General features: G+C 32.5%; 1 protein-coding gene across 2 annotated transcripts in view; it reads left to right on the top strand.

Moving 5' to 3' along the window:
• LOC139513819 (corticotropin-releasing factor receptor 2-like) overlaps positions 1–24,572 on the top strand; it is an 89,598-nt gene that overhangs the window by 27,214 nt on the left and 37,812 nt on the right. For both annotated transcript variants that reach the window (XM_071302643.1, XM_071302642.1), the window contains exons 2-3: positions 3,976–4,363; positions 4,647–4,975. In XM_071302643.1, coding sequence (XP_071158744.1) covers positions 4,921–4,975 — 55 coding nt within the window. In that variant the 5' untranslated portion in view covers positions 3,976–4,363; positions 4,647–4,920. The remainder of the gene's footprint in view (positions 1–3,975; positions 4,364–4,646; positions 4,976–24,572) is intronic.

Below are 24,572 nucleotides of genomic sequence, written 5' to 3'. Positions count from 1 at the left end.
CCAACACGGACGCTTTAGCAAGCGCTTTAATTCTAAAGTTAAACTATTGATATTAGATAATGATTGAATTTGTTTCTCCCAGTTCTTGTGTCAAACTTGATCAGGTAGAACAACAATTATGTTGCTGCAAACTGCGTTAGAGATTACATGATGTCATAATGAATTAGCTACCAAACAGAACAAATGTAATTAAGGGTTTAAAGAGTGAAACAATTAAACCTACATATGATATTAATTATTTCTAACCTCCTGGTTTTAATGTTGAATAAGAGGAAATGTTAAGAAATTGCAGTACAGATGTTTTGTGCATTTGAGTTTCGATGTGGTAATTTTGTTAATAATTTATCAGTATTTTTTGGAATCAGAATGCATTATATTTGTTTTGAAATCACTGTTTCGAGATGTTTTCAACTTATTTCTTCTTTCACTATGATAAATGTTTTGTTGTTGTAAGGTTTCTTTTCCCAAAGAAATAATAAATATCAAGGAGTTACAAAAAGGGCTAATCATATGCAGACGAAGTCTACAGCTCAGGAAAACAAATGCTTCAACTTTTTGTGAGCATTAAAATAAAAGGGTCTTTAGAGAACATCGAAAAATAATTCAGGATACCAATTTACTACACAAGATATGCATTCGATGAAAAGAAAAAAAACTTGTACCGAGGAGTTGTTAATTTTTATAAGTACACGAACTTCAAAAATATAAATAATTACGTAGTAAATTTGTATCAGGAGATTATATCGAAGTTTCGACTACAGGAAAATTATCTTCAAATTATAATAAAAAGATGGAGTTTTCATCTAACAATAAGTAAATATCTTCATGAATTATTGATGTCTGCGTAGAATAGAGAAGCAGGAAGCACAGGCATATGTCATCATCAAGTTTATATGTATGAATTGAGAATACATCTATTTTTCTACTGACAGTCGAATGATAATTATACAGAAACAACGACAGCTAGGATGTTCATTAAGTAGAATAATTGATTGTATAAACTCACAATACACTTTTTAAATAGGTTAACAAAAGCCTTTATTGTTATTGCGTATATGTCTTGAGGGGTTTAAGAAGTTCTTTTTACATTTGTTTACCTTTTTTTTAAATTTATTTCTATATCTTTTTGTATTTATTGTTTCTTAAAGTTTTTTTTTAAATTTTATTGTTTCTTGTTATATCTGTTTATATTGTTCTAATGTATAGGTCTGTACATAAATCAATGAACATGGATGTCAGATAAATAGAGAATATTTTACCTTTAAAATAATCACGTGATATTGGCAATTGTCTCTAGTTATAAAAAAGTGGTCTTTTTGTGTTACTATATACTAGATTTGTAATATTTATGTATTTTCGTCTTTCATTGTATATATATTTCTTGCTGCAATTCTTAATTCATAAAATATGTAAAAACCTAGAAATTCGAAATATAGCCTAATTTTCTCAGAAGGTTTAGGGAAGGTAAATTTCGAGATACAACCAAGAAATACATGTATCTTCAAAATTGTTGTACACATAGGAAAATTTGAATTTTATTGGAAAATTCTCATAAATATTTTCTAAATCTAAGTTGTCTGACTAATTTAGGATAATATCTTTATTCTCGTAATCATGTGTGAAGTGCCATCTGTTTTATTCCCAACAAAAAATATAAGTAAAAACGTATTTAGAAATCGTACTAACATTTAAACTATACCACTTTTACTGCAAAAGATGTGCTTTTCGACAAACATTATAATGTCTCTCTAGGCAATCTTTTATTTCTCTTCATTGATGCTGAAGGCGAACATATACTACAAAACCTAATACAAACGTTGAGCAGGATCTACTCACCTTTCTTGAGCTCCTGAGATCACCTCTGGTTTTGGTGGGGTTTGTGGAGCTCCAGAGATTACCCCTGGTTTGTGTGGGGTTTATGTTGATCTACTCACCTTTCTTGAGCTCCAGAGATTACCCCTGGTTTTGGCGGGGTTTGCGGAGCTTCTGAGATCACCCCTGGTTTTGGTGGGGTTTGTGTTGATCTACTCACCTTTCTTGAACTCCAGAGATTACCCCTGGTTTTGGTGGGGTTTGTGGAGCTTCTGAGATCACCCCTGGTTTTGGTGAGGTTTATGTTGATCTACTCACCTTTCTTGAACTCCAGAGATTACCCCTGGTTTTGGTGGGGTTTGTTGAGCTTCTGAGATCACCCCTGGTTTTGGTGGGGTTTGTGTTGATCTACTCACCTTTCTTGAGCTCCAGAGATTACCCCTAGTTTTGGTAGGGTTTGTGTTGATCTACTCACCTTTCTTGAGCTCCAGAGATTACCCCTGGTTTTGGTGGGGTTTTTGGAGCCTCTGAGATTACCCCTGGTTTTGGTGGGGTTTGTGTTGCTATGCGATTGGTTTACTTTGTTGTCGACTGTTCTTTGTCATTTAGTCTCTTTCTGTTTCTTGACCTGGCATTGTCAGTTAATTTCTACTTTAACTGTCCCTTTGGTATCGTCTGCATATCTCAAGAAATGATAAAAAAAAAAATGTATAATTGTATTTGCAACATTTTGCAAATAAGATATCAAACTTTTGTGATAATATTATTTTCAAACGTTTGATAACGATGAAATAATATTATAATCAAACTGTCACATTGTTAATACTTGCGTCTTGTTATCTTATTTCCTTGTGAAAAAAAACCATTCTGAATCAGGTTTTGATTAAATGCATTTAAACTCTGTACAGAAATTCACTTTGGGAATTGAACCCTTTTTCTGTACTGGTCAAAAAATTACTGTGTGAGATTTAGTACAATGACTGATATTAGATAATAAGACGGCATTCTATATCAGCAGATGAACTACTTTGACAGTAAACTTGACCATTATTTGTTTTATCCTGTGTCATCGGTGTATGTAATACTATTTACACAAAGTTAAGTTATTTTTCTAAACTAAAGGATTTTTTTTTTTATTTAACTTCCTTCAATGGCTCTATTGTTTTTCTACTGATTGAAATAAAAACAGCTGAAGATTTGAGTTGTAAATCTATTTTGTAACCCTTCACATGTAAATGGTCGGGCACAACCTATTTCGGGAACCTCGTCGATTGTTGTATTTAATTATATCTTAAGATTTTTGTCCTTTAAAGTATTTCGTGTTATTTTGACAGTTCTTTTGTAGTTACTCTTACATTCATAAATTGTCAAGAATCTGGATTATTTAAAGACTGACACATTGTCTATAAACTTATTTATTGTTGGACATTTTACGATGACCCCTTTATTTATTTTATGTAAAGTAAAAGGATAGTAAAAAAAAATATCAATCGAGTTAACGTATGGTACAATAAACGGACATGGAAAAATAATTGGAAACTATAATGAAATTATTTGCGTTTCAGATTCGCTCTAGATTTATCATTAAAACGCCTGACGACAATATAAAATATATTTTAAATAATCTATGACTTGTACATTGTTTTTGTAACGTTTATTCAAGAAAAGAGTTTTTTTCTATATTTGTTTTCTTTCATTCATGTAAAAATAAAAATGCTGCCGTCATGACTGTGAATAGTCTTGGTTTCTTAGTGAGAGTAAAGAACGGAAAAAAAATCGTTCGCCGTTATATAATAATGAAAATATATATATATTTGACACAGGACATTATAGTAATCCTTTCATACGTGAAATACTTAAACATTACTTGACAGTTTTAAACATTTTAAAGGATAGTCAAAAATAGATCGGCGATATTACAGGGTAGACAATGCCTTACATACCACTGTACAATTATCTGTCTCTAATTTAGTGGAAACCTGGTATCTATTACATGTGGCCATTGAATTTCATATACAGTACTATTTATCTCTAAATGGTTAATTGCGACCGTATTGAAAAAATCACTATTAATAGAATAAAACCGATCTATACCAAGGCGGTATGACCTTAAGTTGAATAATTAAATTTAATTATCAAAGAATCATATCCTTTATTTTGCAGAAAGAGATTCCGATAAAAATAAAATGCCAAAAGAGTTGGAGTGACTGAATGTCAATATGAAGGACTCACAGGGGGAGAGATAACTCAATACAGAAATAAATACGGAACTGTTGTGATCTTTGATAGACCAATTGGATACTTCAAACTTTATATATTGTTTAGTGGTTTATTTAATATACAGAAAGGATTGCAGCTTACTTTCCAATTTGATCAATTAATGTCAACAATAATATTTTGAGTTCATCAGATAATCACTGCGACATCTATTTGCCAATAACTAACCTACAAAACAGAAGGATCTTATCTGTGAAGAAGTTGTCCGACCATCTTCAGAGCTACAAGGTATTGAGCACGTGGATAGAAGCACCTTACCGTCGGAGTACATATGGTATATATCAGTGATGAAACCGATAGTATTGTGATACTTATTACATTTAATGATTGATTTAAATAGTGTTAAAGATTTAAAATAAATTGGCCTGTGTTTAATTACACTACAAAACTCTTGAAGATTATCGATTCAGTGCTAAAATCTTCTTATAATACAATCTTCGATAATCTCAGTTGTAAATACGATCAAGTCGAACTGCTTCAGACATTTTCAATTACAATTATATAGTTCAAGTCAACTGCTGTAATAATTGATTTTGTTTTTTTGTTTTAACTGCTAGGTGGACAAAGACAGTCTTACGACTGCTTCAACTTTGAAAACCAAAATTGAAGAAATTTAATTTTTCCCACGTGTTTGAGTGACGTTTGAGACTTATCGGGACAGGACTTACTGCAATACACCGCACGACATTGATGTTTATTGTGAATTAAAGCCACTGAACAGTAGAGATAAAGGATTTCTTTATGAAACGAAATAATAATAATAAGTTATACTTTTGAAATCTGGATGATAATAATAATTCCTCAAATTAAGAATTAAAAGTGATATTGATAATGGATCAGTTGCAGTGTATGAATGATTCAGAGGCTAAAGTACAAAAAATACAAGGTAAGTTACTATTATTATTTTTACTGCTTATTCTGATTTTCTTTAAGAAAAAAACTTCTCTGAAAAACGTTTAAGTAATAATACTTATAAAATATCACGAGCAATTTTATTTTTTTTGTTTCGTACCATATCAAATAATTCTACATGTACAATATAACTTTCAGTGCAGTTTTGTTTTATAAAAAAGACAACGAGGTGTTTGCTTAAGACATCACTGGAAGCATTCTATCACAGAAAATGTTTCTTTTTTGCAGTTCTCACGTTTAGTTAGTATAATGTTGTCTAATTAGACATGTATAAGGTTTAGTGCCATAATGCAACGATGGTCGTAAAACGGGAGTAAATACTTATAAATAATAATACATTAGGTGCTAATGTTTTGAATAATTTATAATTTAGAATAATGAAATTCCGTTGAGTCCAGAAATAAACCTCAGATCGGCATGTTTCTTCTAATCAACTTCCTTTTTAAGCTTTTTAATTCATTTTATTATGAGCACAAAAGGTGATCTCAGGGTCAGGTCACCGAATCAGTATCGAAATAAAACACTGTGACACACAAATGATCTCAAGGCGAAACTGTATTGTTCAGACGTTAAATTATCGTCCAAACCATAAGTCTTAAATCGCATATACTTCATTTTCAAAAAGATTTAAGTCGTTAGATTGTTTAACAAATCTAGATCCTCAATTATATACACCTTATTAAGTTTGTTAAAACACGTATATATTTATTTTCTGATGATATAGTGAATACACACATTGGTCAAACAATGTTAACCCCAGGGACATGAATAACGAGTTATAATAGTACCAGCATGACCAGTATGATAAAAAGTATGACTCGTCAAACATCAAATTGATACATAATTATTGAATTAATGTAACATCAGAAAAAAATATAATAGTTAGTTAAATTATAGTAAAAGGGGAAAAAAATGCCAAATCTAATTAAAACAAGATACGTTAGAAAAAAAATATAGCGTCTCCAAATGGTTTGGAAAATATCATTCGTCCTATTTAAAATATATAATACTGTAACAAAAACATACACTATTGTAGTGAATGAATTAGTACTTTTTCATTAAGTTACCAAAGAAATGAGCTCCTCGAACAAATCTTATTATACATGAAACTATAAAATGTGTAATGTGAAAGGCTCTTGTAAAATCGTATGTGGTTCTAAATTTCGTTATAACAAATCGTACAGCGATGCAACTCACATGAAGATTGGTGGTATTGAAATACACTCTAAACATGCATTTAAAATACATTTGTATTTTATATTTTAAGAATCAATGTGTGTTTACAATATAATTATATTAGATATTTAGATAAATTATGATGTGTTTATCAACAGCTAACAACAGCTGTTTAGTTTGATACATTTTGTGTAGGCAAGTAAATGTTAGCCTTGTCCTTCATTTTATCATTATTTCGAAGTCTTTGCACGAAATATGAAATACTGTAGCTACCCATCATAACCAATTAAACATTTAGAAAGATCCTTCACCCCTTTTCCACCATAACTAGCAGATACGCTAACAGAGACACAATCATTATGCTCGTTTAAACAAGCAGATATGCCGACAGATAAAATTCATATTGCTCTTTAAAACAGTCAAAAAGACAGACACAACATCCTGATAGTCTTTTAAACAAGCAGATATGCCGACAGAGACATATACATCGATATAAAAATCATAATCCTCCTAAACGCTTTGCTCAAAATATATTAAAGTGCAGAATTACATATTTATAAAACAAAGCTTTAATTAGTCACCATTAATGTATTGTTCTTTATTGCTTATATCCCAAAGTTTACATGCACAAAATCTCTGATCTGTTTTCACTGTCTGTTACATTTGTTTAATGATTGTAATTATTATATCATGACAAGTGTCTGGTCCTATTTGTCTGTTTAAGCAAATAATAAGATGTAAACTAAACTAAGTTTACAAAATATTCGGTTATATAATTGAATACATGTTACAGTTACATTTACATTTATAGATTCATATTTGCGATATGGAGAAAAATGTGTTATTTTCTAGCTTTTAAATATATAAATAGCTACAGGAAAACAATTGACCTAAAGACCTACATACTATTATGTACATACATAACCATGACATAGCATTTACGTATAAATACACAGGATAGCAATTTTGTACTGTGACGCTGAAAATCTTTTGTCTCTGAAGAACATGGATAATGGTCAGTTACGAAGCAAAAAATCAATAAGGTTTACGAAAGCCCGGTATACCGAACGAAACATAAATAACAATGACAAAAAAAAACAAGTAAACGCGTGTCAATAAAACAATATCTGCCCTTCCTTAAAGACAAGTATAAAAGCGTTTGGTCAAACTTTTATCACATTTTAGAATACGAAAATAACAAATGAATTAAACTTAACAAAACGTGATGAACGCCTTTGACCAAATGTGTCTGTCTGTATTTATACTAATATTTATACTATACAGAAGTCCAGGGCTGGCGTCCTCTATCCTGATATTATTGGCCGAGGTTTGCTGGTAACAAGGACGTTTGCACTTTTCAACCAAGTCTACCTAGTGGTAAAGTTGAGTCCTCCCTTCGACAGATTTTTGGTTGACCATTATAAATTATATGTGTCGCACATGACCACGAACTTGTTCCAAATGTCTTTACCGCCATCCCGTCCTCTTTTCCTCTATTTTCCATCATTGAATTTAGATTAATCACAGAATTAGTACTTGCCACGAGTAACACGCGGACGCTGCATGTAGATTTAGATGTAGAATCGCCCTACCCTTCAGGAGCCAGATGTTAACCCCAGTTTGGGGTTTTTGTTGCTCAGACACGGTGGACGGTGCATGCGGATGTGAATGTAGGATATTTTTGCACTTCTACACCCAAATGTTAATCCCTGTTTAGGTTCCATGTTGCTCAGACACGACATGTGCTGAATGTGGATTTAGGAAGGATCTGATTACCCTTCTGGAGCCAGATGTTAACCCCATTTTGGGGTTCTTGTTTCCCAAAGTTTTTCATTGTGTGTTGATGACTTTATTACCTTTTTTTGAATATTCCATTTTTGCAATGGTTTTGTTGGTTCTCTTCGAATTATGAATTTTAATTGTCCTTTTTGATTTCTTCTATCTGGCTTCTACATGGTATATTTGATACTAATGACTTCAGATCATATCATTTACTGATAATTTTATCATTATAAGTCCATTTTACATCACTTTAAAGGTATTTGTTTACAAATAACCGACCGAATTTTTCACTGCACAAACCTATCTAATACAATGATGTAGTTTGAGCTAGTTATGTGATGTTGTTAAACGACAAGTGATTGCCACAGTAACTGATCTCAATTTTTACTGTTACAAATATATGACAAATCTAAATAATATATTTAATTTTGAATCCTTATACCGGACAATAAATTCACACTGGTTTCACTTAGAGCTGATTATTCGCCATTCAATCTGCCAAACTGTTGTTGACAATTATTGTTTATGCAATATTCTATTCTGTAGAATTCTGCATTTAAATCAAAGCAATTTAAATTGTTAATTTTTAGATTTCTGCTTTTCGCTGAAACTTTTCTATCCAGTCTGTCTGGATCTTTGAATATATTACATCTTCGTAGAATATTTAAAATATCGTAAAGCTCCTGTGAATAATGTTTGCATAATCTAGTCACAAAAAACATCAGAATAATGAAACCTTTCAGAATGCACTTTCCCAAAAGTCCTTGTATGATATTTAGTAGTCGGCTATGATAAATATAAATCATTGATCATATAACCTGAGATGCATCATAATCTATTATGAACTTTTAAATAACGATATTAGAACTATAATTAAACATATAAGGATGTATATAGTTAACGATCAAAAGTTATGGAGTTTATTGTAGGTAAAACGACTGAAGCCGACATATTACATTTCTGGACCGCATGAGTTCACTCTGACATTTTGAAGGGGTTTGTTTGTTCCCTTTTTCTTAATTGTTCATTTTTTTATTTTACTTGGATTTTTTAATGCCTTTTGTTTGCTTTTTATCTTATTATTTGTTTAATATGATAAAGTATTATTACATGACTTTTTGTGTGTGCGTATGTGTGAATTGCTGTCTTAGGTGCGTTTTCCACATGTCGTGTTTTTCCATTTTAGTATTTGATTTGTCAATTTAGATATCATAGCACCTTCATATTGAAAGATATACGTGTATAAGTAGGGAACAATAAGTATAAGCCAAATAGTATTAACCAAATACTTTGTTAAGATGATCAGAACACGCACTGTGACTTCCTGTTTTGCCATCTATTCTTCCTCCATTGAAAAAAAAAGTAAAATAACAAAAATACCGAACTCCGTGGGAAATTTAAAGCGGGAAGTCCCCAATAATATGGCAAAATCAAAAGCGTAACACATCAAACGAATGGAAAACAACTGTCGTGTTCCTGACTTGGTACAGGCATTTTCTTATGAAGATACAACGAGCAATATGTTATTTTGTACTTGTACAGTATATTTGTTATGCTCATACCGTTCTAACATTGTACAGTATATTTGTTATGCTCATACCGAGGCTCATACCGTTCTAACATTGTACAGTATATTTGTTATGCTCATACCGTTCTAACATTGTACAGTATATTTGTTATGCTCATACCGTTCTAACATTGTACAGTATATTTGTTATGCTCATACCGAGGCTCATACCGTTCTAACATTGTACAGTAAATTTGTTATGCTCATACCGTTCTAACATTTTATTTGTTATGCTCATACCGTTCTAACATTATATTTGTTATGCTCATACCGTTCTAACACTATATTTGTTATGCTCATACCGTTCTAACATTATATTTGTTATGCTCATACCGTTCTAACACTATATTTGTTATGCTCATACCGTTCTAACATTTTATTTGTTATGCTCATACCGTTCTTACATTTTATTTGTTATGCTCATACCGTTCTTACATTATATTTGTCATGCTCATACCGTTCTAACATTTTATTTGTTATGCTCATACCGTTCTAACATTTTATTTGTTATGCTCATACCGTTCTAACATTATATTTGTTATGCTCATACCGTTCTAACATTTTATTTGTTATGCTCATACCGTTCTAACATTTTATTTGTTATGCTCATACCGTTCTAACATTATATTTGTTATGCTCATACCGTTCTAACATTTTATTTGTTATGCTCATACCGTTCTAACATTTTATTTGTTATGCTCATACCGTTCTAACATTATATTTGTTATGCTCATACCGTTCTAACATTTTATTTGTTATGCTCATACCGTTCTAACATTATATTTGTTATGCTCATACCGTTCTAACATTATATTTGTCATGCTCATACCGTTCTAACATTTTATTTGTTATGCTCATACCGTTCTTACATTATATTTGTCATGCTCATACCGTTCTAACATTTTATTTGTTATGCTCATACCGTTCTAACATTTTATTTGTTATGCTCATACCGTTCTAACATTTTATTTGTTATGCTCATACCGTTCTAACATTTTATTTGTTATGCTCATACCGTTCTAACATTATATTTGTTATGCTCATACCGTTCTAACATTTTATTTGTTATGCTCATACCGTTCTTACATTATATTTGTCATGCTCATACCGTTCTAACATTTTATTTGTTATGCTCATACCGTTCTAACATTTTATTTGTTATGCTCATACCGTTCTAACATTATATTTGTTATGCTCATACCGTTCTAACATTATATTTGTTATGCTCATACCGTTCTAACATTTTATTTGTTATGCTCATACCGTTCTAACATTATATTTGTTATGCTCATACCGTTCTAACATTATATTTGTTATGCTCATACCGAGGCTCATACCGTTCTTACATTATATTTGTTATGCTCATACCGTTCTAACATTATATTTGTTATGCTCATACCGTTCTAACATTATATTTGTTATGCTCATACCGAGGCTCATACCGTTCTAACATTGTACAGTATATTTGTTATGCTCATACCGAGGCTCATACCGTTCTAACATTGTACAGTATATTTGTTATGCTCATACCGAGGCTCATACCGTTCTAACATTGTACAGTATATTTGTTATGCTCATACCGAGGCTCATACCGTTCTAACATTGTACAGTAAATTTGTTATGCTCATACCGTTCTAACATTATATTTGTTATGCTCATACCGTTCTAACATTTTGGAAACCTTTAATAATAATGAAGACTTCCTATTTGATTAAGTAGAGACTTCACTCGATGCCGTCAGTTTTCATCATTTAATTACTTAAAAAGCCAGATTAAGAAAGAGGGGGATACTATTCATATCGGTGATTCTGCTAATTATTTTATTAATATTTATAACTTCTGCTGTCAAATAGTTGCTATAAATCTGAGCATTTACCTTTATATAATAGCTACTACAAATATTAATCAGAAATATTACGTTTATGTAACATTAATGTATTCTATAATTCAATATCTCATTATTTCTTATCGCTTTTCCTACTTTTATGAATGAAAGTTATATCAACGAGCAGTGATTTATGAGTGTTTGGTAAATATTTGTTAATCTTGAATTTCAGAAGCTGGGGGAAATATATTATCCTTTAAGTGTCGAAGATTTCATTTTATATTTATAAAGCTGCTATTTGGTATAGTGGTATATAAATAGCGATGCTACCATGGCCTCGACAGATAAATAATTACTTTTCTACTGATGGCCTAGTTATTATTACATGTATTACGCAACATGTATTTAAAATACTTCTTTTCTTTTAATCTATAGCTTTCTGACATGCAATGTTTTCTTCATTGAAATAAAAATTGGGAATATTTATTTGCGTTTATTTCTCACAAACGATTGAAACAACCACGTGATGTAAAGTCGCATTTGAAAACGCCTTCATAATGCATGGAGCATCATGTCAAATATAAAAAAGAAAATGTGGTATGATTGCAAATGAGACAACTCTCCACAAGAGATCAAATGACACAGAAATTAACAACTATAGGTCACCGTACGGTCTTCAACAATGAGCAAACCCTCCCCGCATAGGCACCGAAATGCCAATGTAAAACAATTCAAACGAGAAAACTAACGGCCTAATTCATGTGACAAAAAATAAACGAAAAACAAATATGTTACATATAAACAAAAGCTTTGTTGGAATAGGTTGTTTATGACAGTAGCCTAAAATAAATATTCATAATTACTTGTATAAGAATGAACCTAACTGAGATCTATAGACTCTGACGACCGAACCAGAAAAATCCTGCTCACAGTTAATTTCCGGCAGAACCTCTTGTATAATTACGTTCGGGTTAAAAACATCTATTCGGAAACGAAAACTCCTCCGCTATAGTGTCAAGTTGAAATATTATATCGGTTGTAAATTTTATGATTTATAAAGTGAAGTCTTTGATTAGGTGCAGTATATGACAACACTAAACATTGTTCGATTATCATTGCCACTGCTGTTGGATAGTTATATTTGCATGCAAGACAAAAATAATCATATTTCCAATTCAGATTAAAATCTTGAATAAGATAGGGATTTAGTTTATAGCCCATATAAAGTTATTTTGAATTATGTCTGATACTGCCACAATTGTAGAAGAAAACAAAGTTATTAACTTTGATATTTTATGTAATATTAAGATGCATGTTGCCATTAAAAATTTCCCTTGGTAAACTTATCTGTGATATGTCAAATGTATTCAATTGTTCTGTGAAATTATCAAGCTCATCAACTTTTACGTATTAACAAGCATTTAACAAAGATACTAAACGGCTTTCATTTCAATATAATTGGTCTCCCTGGACATATATTCAATTGCCATCAATGAGGATAGATAGACCCTTAGACTTGCTACAATTCCCTTTCTATTATTTCTCTCTTACTAATTTATATGTTTACTGATAAGTGCCAGCCCACTGATTGCCCTTGCCAGCCTACTGATTGCCTCCTGCAGATGTCAGTATAATTGTAATCTCCTAGTTATAGCAGTAAAATTATTAAAGGGGCAAAATTGAAAAAATAATAATAATTAGGAAGGGACATGTAGCAAGTCTAATAGACCCTTTGTACTGTGAATATATTCGATCTTAGGAGATCTTGTAATGCTTCAGTTCAACATTCAATAGAAATACATTGAACAATTAAAATTTGTTTTGAGTGATTTTGTTTTTCAAATACTATGCGTGAAATGCACTGTGGTGTAATTATTAATATCTTCCAGTTATTCTAGACATTCCGTCATTTACCTGAAATGCTTCTGTGTTTTAATGTACTTTTATAACAAATGAGCAAGAGGGAAAAAAACACTGCAAACATTTCATCACCTCTCCAAAAATACAAACTTTTATCAGTCTACCGACCGGTCATGGCCATTAGATTAATTACATTTCATCTTTTTTTCATCTCTCATTGAGAATTATATGTTTTGCTACCTTCAGAATTGACTGATAATTGACGATGTTCATGAAAGTAATACCTTCTTGTGGGGGGATTGAAATGTTAAAAATTCTGTAGTTAAGAAACTTTATCTTATATACAGACCGCTTTGCTTTAATCCGATTTAATCTTAAAAAGAGAGAAAAAAATATGATAAAGACATTTGTATTAATTCCACAGGACAGGTTTCTCCAGAAAATGTTTAAATTTAACCGATTTTGAACTCAGGATTCTTTTTAATTTACCATTTGTTTGGGGAGTGGAGTCGTACGTCTCAGAATGCGCCTTATATGAATAGAAATGAGTTTGATAAATACAGCAACAACAAAAAACCGACACACATATTCAAAATACTTCTGGAGGGCAGCATTCAGTGATTGATTGATTGATTGAATGTCTTTATATCCTCTATAAATAAATATAATGGTTTACTTTTATAAATTGTTATTTGGATGGAGAGTTGTCTCATTGGCACTCACACCACATCTTCCTATATCTATAAACAAATTGTTTTATTCAGAATTCAGAATATTCATAAGACACGAGTCGACAAAAGTTTTAATATAAGTTATATAAGAACCGAGTCCATGTTAAAGATCAAAGATATCGATAGTATGGCTTTGTGGGTTGTAGGAGATTTTTCTGAACGATTGATATTTTTATAATGTTCCAGGGTTCATTGAATGTACTTTATTCAAACTTTATTTGCGATGTCTATCAAATAGATCCGTTTTGTTTCGGTCATACCGTTCCGACTGGTCACAGATGTATTAAACGATATATTTAAACACAGTTATCTAGCGGAAGGATATTTAATGGTTTTTTTTTATCTTTTGTATTCAAATGTATACCAGGTATAAATGAAGGGCAATCTGTTGATATGTATATATATAACTAAGGTTAAATAGGATAATGATAATGAAATTACTCCATTGATAAAATTAAAAATCAGCAAGTTAAAACTGAGGAACTGAAAATAGAGAAATTTATTATACTGGGCGGAAAAAACTTGGTTAGTAGGACATTTACAAAATTGTTTTGCCTTTAAATAACTGACTCAACATACTAAAGTAATTATTATGTGACGTTACTTGAAAAATACTGAAACAAACATTAGTCATTTACAGTGTTTTTGATAGATGAAAGTACTTTATATATTGTCGCTAATATTCACGTTCTATTGCTCTTCAGCACTCACATTTATGTTCACTAGTAGTGTTAAGTTTAGCATACCAAATTCTTTAAAGTACAAAATGCCTAAGACTCATTGATCGCAATAAAGGATAAAAAAAAAATAGTAATCCTACAGTTAGGCTGCTTTATTGCTCTGAAATATACTTTAAATCCATGTGTTTGTTCATTTGTCCTTGTAACAACTATACATATCGTGTCATACATTGCATGATCATCTATCATTGACTTATTAAAAACATATCCTATACGGAAGTAATCGCCCTTTTAAATTAATCATTTTTTGAACTTGGTCAGTGTCTCAAATAACAACATTGTATAGAAAAAAGTTATGATAAATGAAATGAGAGTCATTTAAAACAAATATATCGGTCAAATAAATCGGTCGTCTTCTGAAAGGCATTTCTAATTATCAAAGGCTTAATAGTAATAAATGATTTGAGTAATGTGTGCTAACAATGAACTTTGTAACATTTCCACGAGGAACTACATTATTATTTAATATATCTTCCTGTTATGAAGGACATAACCGTTTGTTCTATGGTAATTTATAAAATTGTATTTCCTTAAACGTGTTACAAAGATACATATAAAGATAAAAAAAACAACAACATTGGTTTCTACTTAAAGAGATTTGTTGCTGCTATTGTGTTACAATATAAGAGACCGCTTTTTTAAATCTAGTTGTTTTCTTTACGTAAACTTTGAAGGCACGGTGGAAAATTTTCTTTTAATTTTTTTTCTTCTGTTTTTGGTACATGTCTTTGACGGACATCACGTGATCAAGATAAGAGGATACTGTAAATTGTCAATCTTATTCAACATTAATCAATTCTTAAAAGATCCGGGATTAATGTCTCATCTTGAATATTTTTGAAACCACAGGTCGACAGATTTAGTTTAATGTGAAGACATCAAATTAAGAGAGGACTTAAAGGTTTTCAGTCCATGTCCATATGATTGAAAAAATAAATTGCTCTCCTTAGTGATGTCTGGGTTATGTCGTTTGAGACGAAATCAACGTTAAGTACCGTTCAGATATGTAAAACTTGTTCTATCAGGGATCAATCAAATAATTGAGTTATAACATCAGGGTCTGTGATCTTACAATTGTCGGTCAGAAGGACATGTTTTGTAAAGTTGAAAAATATCAATTCAAACATTTCAACTCTTCACATTTTAAATTAAGACTGGCTTAATAAACTGTTTACACATTCTTGATTTTATCTGCATCATCTCAAAACAAACATATTGTAATGGTGTTGTTTGTCCTTATAAAAAAAATCCATGCTTACTTGATTCACTTATATGGTCAGATACGTCCCCTTGGAAAGTTGATGGAACCAATGTAGTCGTTGCGATATCTTAATAATTATTGTCCATACATGATGCTGTTGAATAGAAAGTTCTGTTCTGCTGTATCAGTGTTATAGAGTAAACTGCATGTTCTGGATTTGTTTTGATTGTACGTTTTTGCAAGTTCGTTTTGTAATTCCAGTATGCATTGTCGTTTCTAAAAATACCCCACTCCGTCACCTTTTCATGTATTGGTTTCAAGTTTGGAATCTTTATTGTTGTGTGTTAAGAGATAGTCCAACTCACTGGCTGCAGGTTTGGAACCTTTTTATGTTGGCGCTAGTGTACGCTATTGGATGGCTATTTCATTGACATGGAGTTCACACCTCTCTCTCTTTTCGTATTTTTCAAAATATATCCAAAAAAAAATTACACCTAAGGACATATAGAACCTCATCATGTAAATATACCAGAAAGACAATACATAGCTTAAAAGCTAAAGTATTTCCAAGCACAATGGTATTAAGTTAAACATTGATTCGATATCTATTTTTCAAACTAAAGTTAACTTGCAATGAGGTCTATAAACTTCTTGCATCGATGCATGTAATAAAGTAAGAAAAAATAGAACATATATAATATCATGTCTAGAGATGAATTATATAAAGTATATCATAATTACCACAAGGCTATGTATTCTGGGAATGTAAAATGTTGGTAGAGTACAAACTGATTTAAATGGCAGCAATTATCTAGTATAATAAACTTATGATACCACGACTTCTAGAATAACCTTCGACAAGTGCTTTCGAAAATATAAGCTAAAAACATGAAATATATAAAGCTATTCAGTGCATCAAAATAAAAAAGGCGCCTAAATATAACATAACGATACGGCTAATGTCAATTTAGTCTGAAGGAGATTCATCCTTGATTTAAATTGATTTTAATTAATGAGTAAACATTTGCTTTCACAATGTGTTATTTTATTCCAAACAGTTCTGGCAACTAGGCAGATAGTACACTCTAGGTCTGACCATAAACGTTTCTGACCAAAAAGTAGTTTTAAGTACTTTGGACTGACATACCATAAATGGTACCACTCAAAAAGTAATTAAGCACCTGGTACTGACGTACCATAAACAGTACCGCTCAAAAAGTAGTTAAGCACCTGGTACTGACGGACCATAAACGGTACGGTACCGACCAGAAGTAGTTGAGCACCTGGGACTGACGTACAAGAAACGGTACCGACCAGAAGTAGTTGAGCACCCACCTGGGACTGACGTACAACAAACGATACCGACCAGAAGTAGTTGAGCACCTGGGAATGACGGACCATAAACGGTACCGACCAGAAGTAGTTGAGCACCTGGGACTGACGTACCATAAACGGTACCGACTAGAAGTAGTTGAGCACCTGGGACTGACGTACAACAAACAGTACCGACCAGAAGTAGTTGAGCACATGGGACTGACGTACAACAAACGGTACCGACCAGAAGTAGTTGAGCACCTGGGACTGACGTACTAGAAACGGTACCGACCAGAAGTAGTTGAGCACCTTGGACTGACGTACCAGAAACGGTACCGACCAGAAGTAGTTGAGCACCTGAGACTGACGTACCAGAAACGGTACCGACGAGAAGTAGTTGAGCACCTGGGACTGACGTACCAGAAACGGTACCGACTAGAAGTAGTTGAGCACCAGGGACTGACGTACCAGAAACGGTACCGACCAGAAGTAGTTGAACACCAGGGACTGACGTACCAGAAACGGTACCGACCAGAAGTAGTTGAGCACCTTGGATTGACGGACCATAAACGGTACCGACCAGAAGTAGTTGAGCACCTTGGATTGACGGACCAGAAACGGTACCGACCAGAAGTAGTTGAGCACCTTGGATTGACGGACCATAAACGGTACCGACCAGAAGTAGTTGAACACCAGGGACTGACGTACCAGAAACGGTACCGACCAGAAGTAGTTGAGCACCTTGGATTGACGGACCATAAACGGTACCGACCAGAAGTAGTTGAGCACCTTGGATTGACGGACCAGAAACGGTACCGACCAGAAGTAGTTGAGCACCTTGGATTGACGGACCATAAACGGTACCGACCAGAAGTAGTTGAGCACATGGGACTGACGTACCAGAAACGGTACCGACTAGAAGTAGTTGAGCACCAGGGACTGACGTACCAGAAACGGTACCGACTAGAAGTAGTTGAGCACCTTGGATTGACGGACCATAAACGGTACCGACCAGAAGTAGTTGAGCACCTTGGATTGACGGACCATAAACGGTACCGACCAGAAGTAGTTGAGCACATGGGACTGACGTACCAGAAACGGTACCGACCAGAAGTAGTTGAGCACCTTGGATTGACGGACCATAAACGGTACCGACCAGAAGTAGTTGAGCACATGGGACTGACGTACCAGAAACGGTACCGACCAGAAGTAGTTGAGCACCTGGGACTGACGTACCAGAAACGGTACCGATCAGAAGTAGTTGAGCACCAGGGACTGACGTACCAGAAACGGTACCGACCAGAAGTCGTGAGCACCAGGGACTGACGGATCATAAACGGTACCGACCAGGAGTAGTTGAGCACATGGGACTGCCAATTCTTATTTATACAGTCCAGATTAATTGTGGAGATATTGTTTATTTACATCTATATCCACTATTGATATTGATCACTATTATAGTTATATTGAGTTTTAAGTATACTATTGAATTGTCTTATTATTAAGGTTCCAAAACAGCATTAATAACGTATGCTATTTTTAATGTTCAATGGTAAAAGATTGCATTTGATTTGTCTTCTTGAGGTAATCTTTGTGCCTTTGGCATTCTTTAAGATTCTTTTAAATATTGAAGTTTTCTGTCTTTTAAAGATCCTTATTGTGTCTTTGCATCGATTTTAACGGTGTTAAAGATTCTGTCATATTGAAGTTATTGGAGTACATTTTTATGCTACTAGGGTTTATGAACATTTGTAAATGTTTTATAATTGTAGATATTTTGTAACTCGGGAACGTTGCGTAGAAATTTGAATTTCCCTTTTGATCTGATGATCACCTACCATATGCCCCGTCTTCCTATCAATAAGTACATATGTTTACTATTATGCCATCTCTTTTATGAAATAGTTCACGCCTATATTTATTGCTAGCATTACTTATTTCTAATTATACGACTATAAAACAATATGATATAAGTCTCTTAGACAATGGAATATATATTTTGGTAAATATTGATATACAAACGTTGGTAATTATATTTTATTATTCTTTTGTGACTTCTTTAACACAATTTTCTGTTCTAAATCAATAAAGTGTTTTTTAATGAGACAATAATATAGCATTTATCACCTACACGAGTATTCATTATTCAGTATATATTTTGTGTTTATTGGTACTTAAGTTATTATATCTCGCAATAGACAGACGTGAATTATACAGCAACAGACATTACACATCCTGAAACTTAATAATCAATAGAGGGGAAATTTAGATTTGGTTTGAGTGTGGTATTATGCTACGCATATTCTTATTTTGTTGTTTTATGAGACCGCATGTATTTGCTGAATTAAGAAATCATTTTGCAGATAATAATAAAAAATAAAATTCTTCAGTTTTTCATACGAGCGTAATAATATTTTTTTCGTTCATCGGGAAATCTTAACCTTAAAAATTGATGTATGAACCATTAAGAACATGGTAGTTGTTATCTTTGGGTGTTGTAGTTGAAACTTTGGGTTCTTTACAATTTACCGATTCACTGAGCAGTAGTCCAGAATCATAGGTATCAATCCAGTATCAACAAATTTGACAGCCAATAATATACCACAAAACATACCACTGAACATTGGCATCATCTGTAGGTAACCCAGACTAATCTTCTTTATAAACCCCCACACACAAAACATACCACTGAACATTGGCATCAACGGTAGGTAACCCAGACTAATCTTCTTTATAAACCCCCACACACAAAACATTATACCTAAATTTAATCAATTTTTAGAATAATATGCTGCGATCATTTTTTACTCAACTGCTACATTAACTTCAGACAACATTCCTTATAAATTTCAGAATGAGTGCTTTTATAGATATTGGATTAAAGTTCATTTTTTTAAGTTTATCGCATTCATTAGCATGGTCATTCATGTTACAAGTTACTAATACAATGTATGGAGATCACGTTACTTGAATGTATATGTACAAGTATTATACAACTAATTTTTAAGTAGATTGAAAATTGTCTAAATGACATAAATCCTTTACAACTGTTTTTTATATGTGTTTACATGTACTGTTTCACCACTATTTAGGGTTGTGAGAAGGTTTTGCGCCAGCAAACTTGTCCAAACTCGCCAAATTCTGCATATGCCTGTCTCAAAAGAGCCTGTAATTCAGTGGTTCATATCGCTTGTTGCTGTATATCATATTTGTTTTCGTTTCATGTTTGGTTTAAAAATCAGGATGTTAGTTTGTCGTTTGAATTGATTTAAACGTGTCGTTTTGGGGGCTTTTTGTGGCTTACAATGTGGTATGGATTTTGCTCATCGTTGAAGGTTATACGATTACATGTAGTTGTGACAGTTGTTAACTACTTGTGTCATATTATCTCTCGTGGAGAGTTGTCTCATTGGCAAGAATACCACATCTTCTTATATTGTTTATTCTTGATTACAAGCTACTTAATCATATGCTTATTTTTGTTTTGTCCCCTTCTTCCTGAATACGCTGTTTTATTCCGTCAATCACAAATGCAAAGAACCAGATGTTAACCAAATATTTCTTTACAATTACTGTTAACTAGAAAACAAAGGCTTTGATCTTTTTCAATTATATTGATTAATACAAAACGAAAGGACTTGAAAAGATAACATCTAACGATAGTGATATTTATGTCTGTAAATGCACCATATTTTCTTTCAATATTCTTTATATGCTTTATCATGTTATGAAATCAGGGTTTAGTTCTTTGTTATAGACACGATGTAAATAAAAGGCACTGAAACAACAACCTTCAGATATAATTACTGGCACGTATTGCACTGCATATAAAATAACATGTTGTATATAGATATAGGAAGATGTTGTATGAGTGCCAATAAGACAACTCTCCATCCAAATTACAATTTATAAAAGTAAACCATTTTGTCAGTGGACTGTTTGTATAGCTAGTATTGTAACAAGTATTGTAATACATGCAGTCTAAACGTAACTAAGTGATTCATTAAAACCTTTATCAAATTCTTCCATAGATGCAAAAATTTGGTAAGAAGGCTTCGCATATAGAGTTCTAATCCAAAACGGAATATCGCATAATTTTTACGGTGATGTTGTTTAAAAAGTCCGTAAATTTAGATATAATCCATGTAAACTAATTTTAAATTCCTAGAAAATTTTGAACAAGCTTTTAGTTACTGAGTACTTTTATGAGTTAAACCAAATGTTACTGAATTTTACAGGCTGTTGGCATGGTGAGATGCACCAATATCACGGTAAAGGTGACGGTTAAATGCTCCCAAACAGGTTTAATCCCTACACATTCTTTATGTGCCTGTCTCAAATCAGGTGCTGAACCGGTGGTCGTCGTTGTTTTTTGTATGTCACATTTGTTTTTCGTATTGTATCGTATTATTTTGTTATAAAATTACTAGTATATCATGATTTGTTTGCTCGTTTGAATTGTTTCACATTTTTTCATATCGGAGTCATTTATATCCGACTATACTGTATGTGGTTTTTTCCCGCCATACTGGCAATCAAACCATATCCTTTTTGTATAATTTAATGCGCATGTATAGACAACTTATTGGAGTGTATTTACAACACATACTGGATTGCATGTAAATCTAAAGACGAAAGAGATCTTTAGTAAAGGTCGTGTCTTTAAGTGTCCTTGGATACGATTTGATGAAGCAACAATGTTATTTTTACCGTTATTGATTTCTTTAATCTTGCGGCAATTTTTTCAACACTTTGTCAGAGATACCGTTAACATGACGAGCAGCTGAAAAAAGAATAGTCTGTCCTTTGATGACATGAATGTACTAAAGTAATTTAGTAATAACCTAAAACTTACATTATTATACCTCACGTGCGTGTTCTGACGAGTCAGCAGACGACAAGAAAGGACACTGACTAGATTGCATATAACCATTATTTTAAAACTGAAGTTTAAAGAATTGAGACATGATTCCACGTGACAAAATCTTCAGTAGATGGTCCAATGGGACAACACGATTGGCATGCAACTGATAACATTCCTATAACGTTATTATTCCATTATTGCTTCTTAATGTTATTATTCTTTTACAATCAGACACGGATTTAAATGAACTCAGTTTTAGAAATGTAATTTGATGATGAAAAAGAAAAATGTCGTTCAACCTCTCTATGTTATGGATGTAAATAAAAAAAAAAACACTTTAATTGCTGAAAATAAGCAATTATTCGTAAGGCTTAATTTGAATACGTGCTTTCATTCTTTGACACTATTTATAATCATGTAAGGAAAGATTAGTTTTTTACACCAGTCCGAGGCTATTTTTCAAATAAAATGTAAAAGAAGAATAAGCTGTTCGAAGATTGATAATGATACTCAAGGACGTCAGTGTGGATGCAGTTTGATATCTCATTTTTATCGTTTACAATTATTTACAGGCTGTTCTACAATAGTTTGTTACCTAAACTTACGGTTGTCTTCACTCTCTTGTACATTTGTTTGTTTGTTATTGAGGTGATGATTGTATTTACTCGTTTGGTTGTTTGATTGTTTTAACTTTGGCTGATGGTTATCTTTACTCTCTTGTTCATTTGTTTGTTTTTTATCGAACTGCTGATTGTATTTACTCGTTTTGTTGTTTGATTGTTACTTTGGCTGATGGTTGTCTTTACTCCCTTGTCCATTTGTTTGTTTGTTATTGAGGTGATGATTGTATTTACTCGTTTGTTCTTTAAAAAGTTTTTACCTGGGCCGACGTCGTAAAACAAGCGGCGTTTTAAAAGGGAAGGGGAATGAAAATTAAAAAAAACATATAGAATAATTATTTTCATAGTAATGTATCTACATATATTTTCATGAGCATTGTTTTTCTTTCTTTTGATTTGATGAAAAAAGTGAAATCACAAAAATACAGAACTCCGAGGAAAATTCAAAACGGAAAGTCCCTAATCAAATGGCAAAATCAAATGATAAACCACATCAAACGAATGGACAACAACTGTCATATTCCTGACTGAGTACAGGCATTTTCAAATGTAGAAAATGGTGAATTGAACCTGGTTTTATATCACTAAACCTCTCACTTGTATGACAGTTGCATCAAATTCCATTATATTTACAACGAAGCATGAACAAAACAGACATAATAGGTCCGGGACACAGTTATCGTCCTTCTTTCGTCCTTTACGAATATAGTCCCTAATGCGGACGGTGTTTTACATTTGATCAATACACCTTTCAATTTTAATTCCTTATATTTTATGCATAATATAGTCATATGGAATGGAAATTACATGTCTAAACAATTTATAGTAGTTTTACGTTATTAATAAGATAAATTAGTGATCTGGTCAAGTTTGAAAAGGTCATAAATTAGGATGTGTCCCAAAATTACACTACACTAAAAATATTTTTTGAATCGAGCAGGTGCTAATTTTTGTTAAAAGATTTTTGTTGTTTTCAGTTATAGATAAATTCACTACGTCATTACTAATTTATCGGACCTATATTTGTTTCACGTCTGTCTTGTTATATTACGTCATTTTTTGTCGGGCTGTTCAATATAGTTTTTATAAGAATTCTTCGACTGTTTTATAAATTGTTTATATATTCCGTTATTGTAACTCTTAATTCAATGTTATGACTTTCGGCCTCATTTTATCTTCTCATAACCCTTTAAATAATCATGATTTTACGAAATGGTAAGAAACACTAAACACCAATCCTTCAAGGATATTCACGTGCTCTAAAAACCTTATTCCAAATATTAATTCAACCGCCGTCAATCGAAATTCCCCATCTAAATTTAACAGTTTTTATAATTGTGTTAAAGGTGGCAATGCTGCTGCAGCCAGATTAATTTCAATAAAAATGCAGGTGGATATCCACAAATATCTCCATATGCAATGCCAGAAAATGACAAACCTGTTCTAGATTATCTTCTGATAATACTATAAGGTCAACAGTGAACGGGAGAGCGTTTTCGCTTTCCTTTTCCTGTGACATAACATGAAAAACCCAAAGCCTCATTTATCTGGTTACATGAACAAAGCCTAAGTGTGGTATACAATATGTAGGACAAACAGGACGGGAGTTTTTTAAACGAACACAGGAACATCTATACCGCTTCTGAAAACCTAAGAAATTCAAAAGTATATCAACATTTAGGTAAACACAACCACAATATTAAATTTATTAGATTTCCACCGCTCGAAACGGTCCAGAAACCACAAGGGCAGTCGCATAAACAATTTGAAGATTCCCGTAAATTATCGAACTGTCTTGGATTAAACGACTTCAAACAGCTTATCCCCTGGGTCTACTTGGACAAGGGAACATATCTTCTACTTCTTCTATTGATATTATGAATATTATTGA

Source organism: Mytilus edulis, chromosome 2 (genome assembly GCF_963676685.1).
Source record: "Mytilus edulis chromosome 2, xbMytEdul2.2, whole genome shotgun sequence".
In the NCBI taxonomy this organism is placed as follows: domain Eukaryota; kingdom Metazoa; phylum Mollusca; class Bivalvia; order Mytilida; family Mytilidae; genus Mytilus; species Mytilus edulis.
The sequence above is the reverse complement of the archived record's forward strand: the minus strand, read 5'-3'. Positions and strand labels throughout refer to the sequence as shown.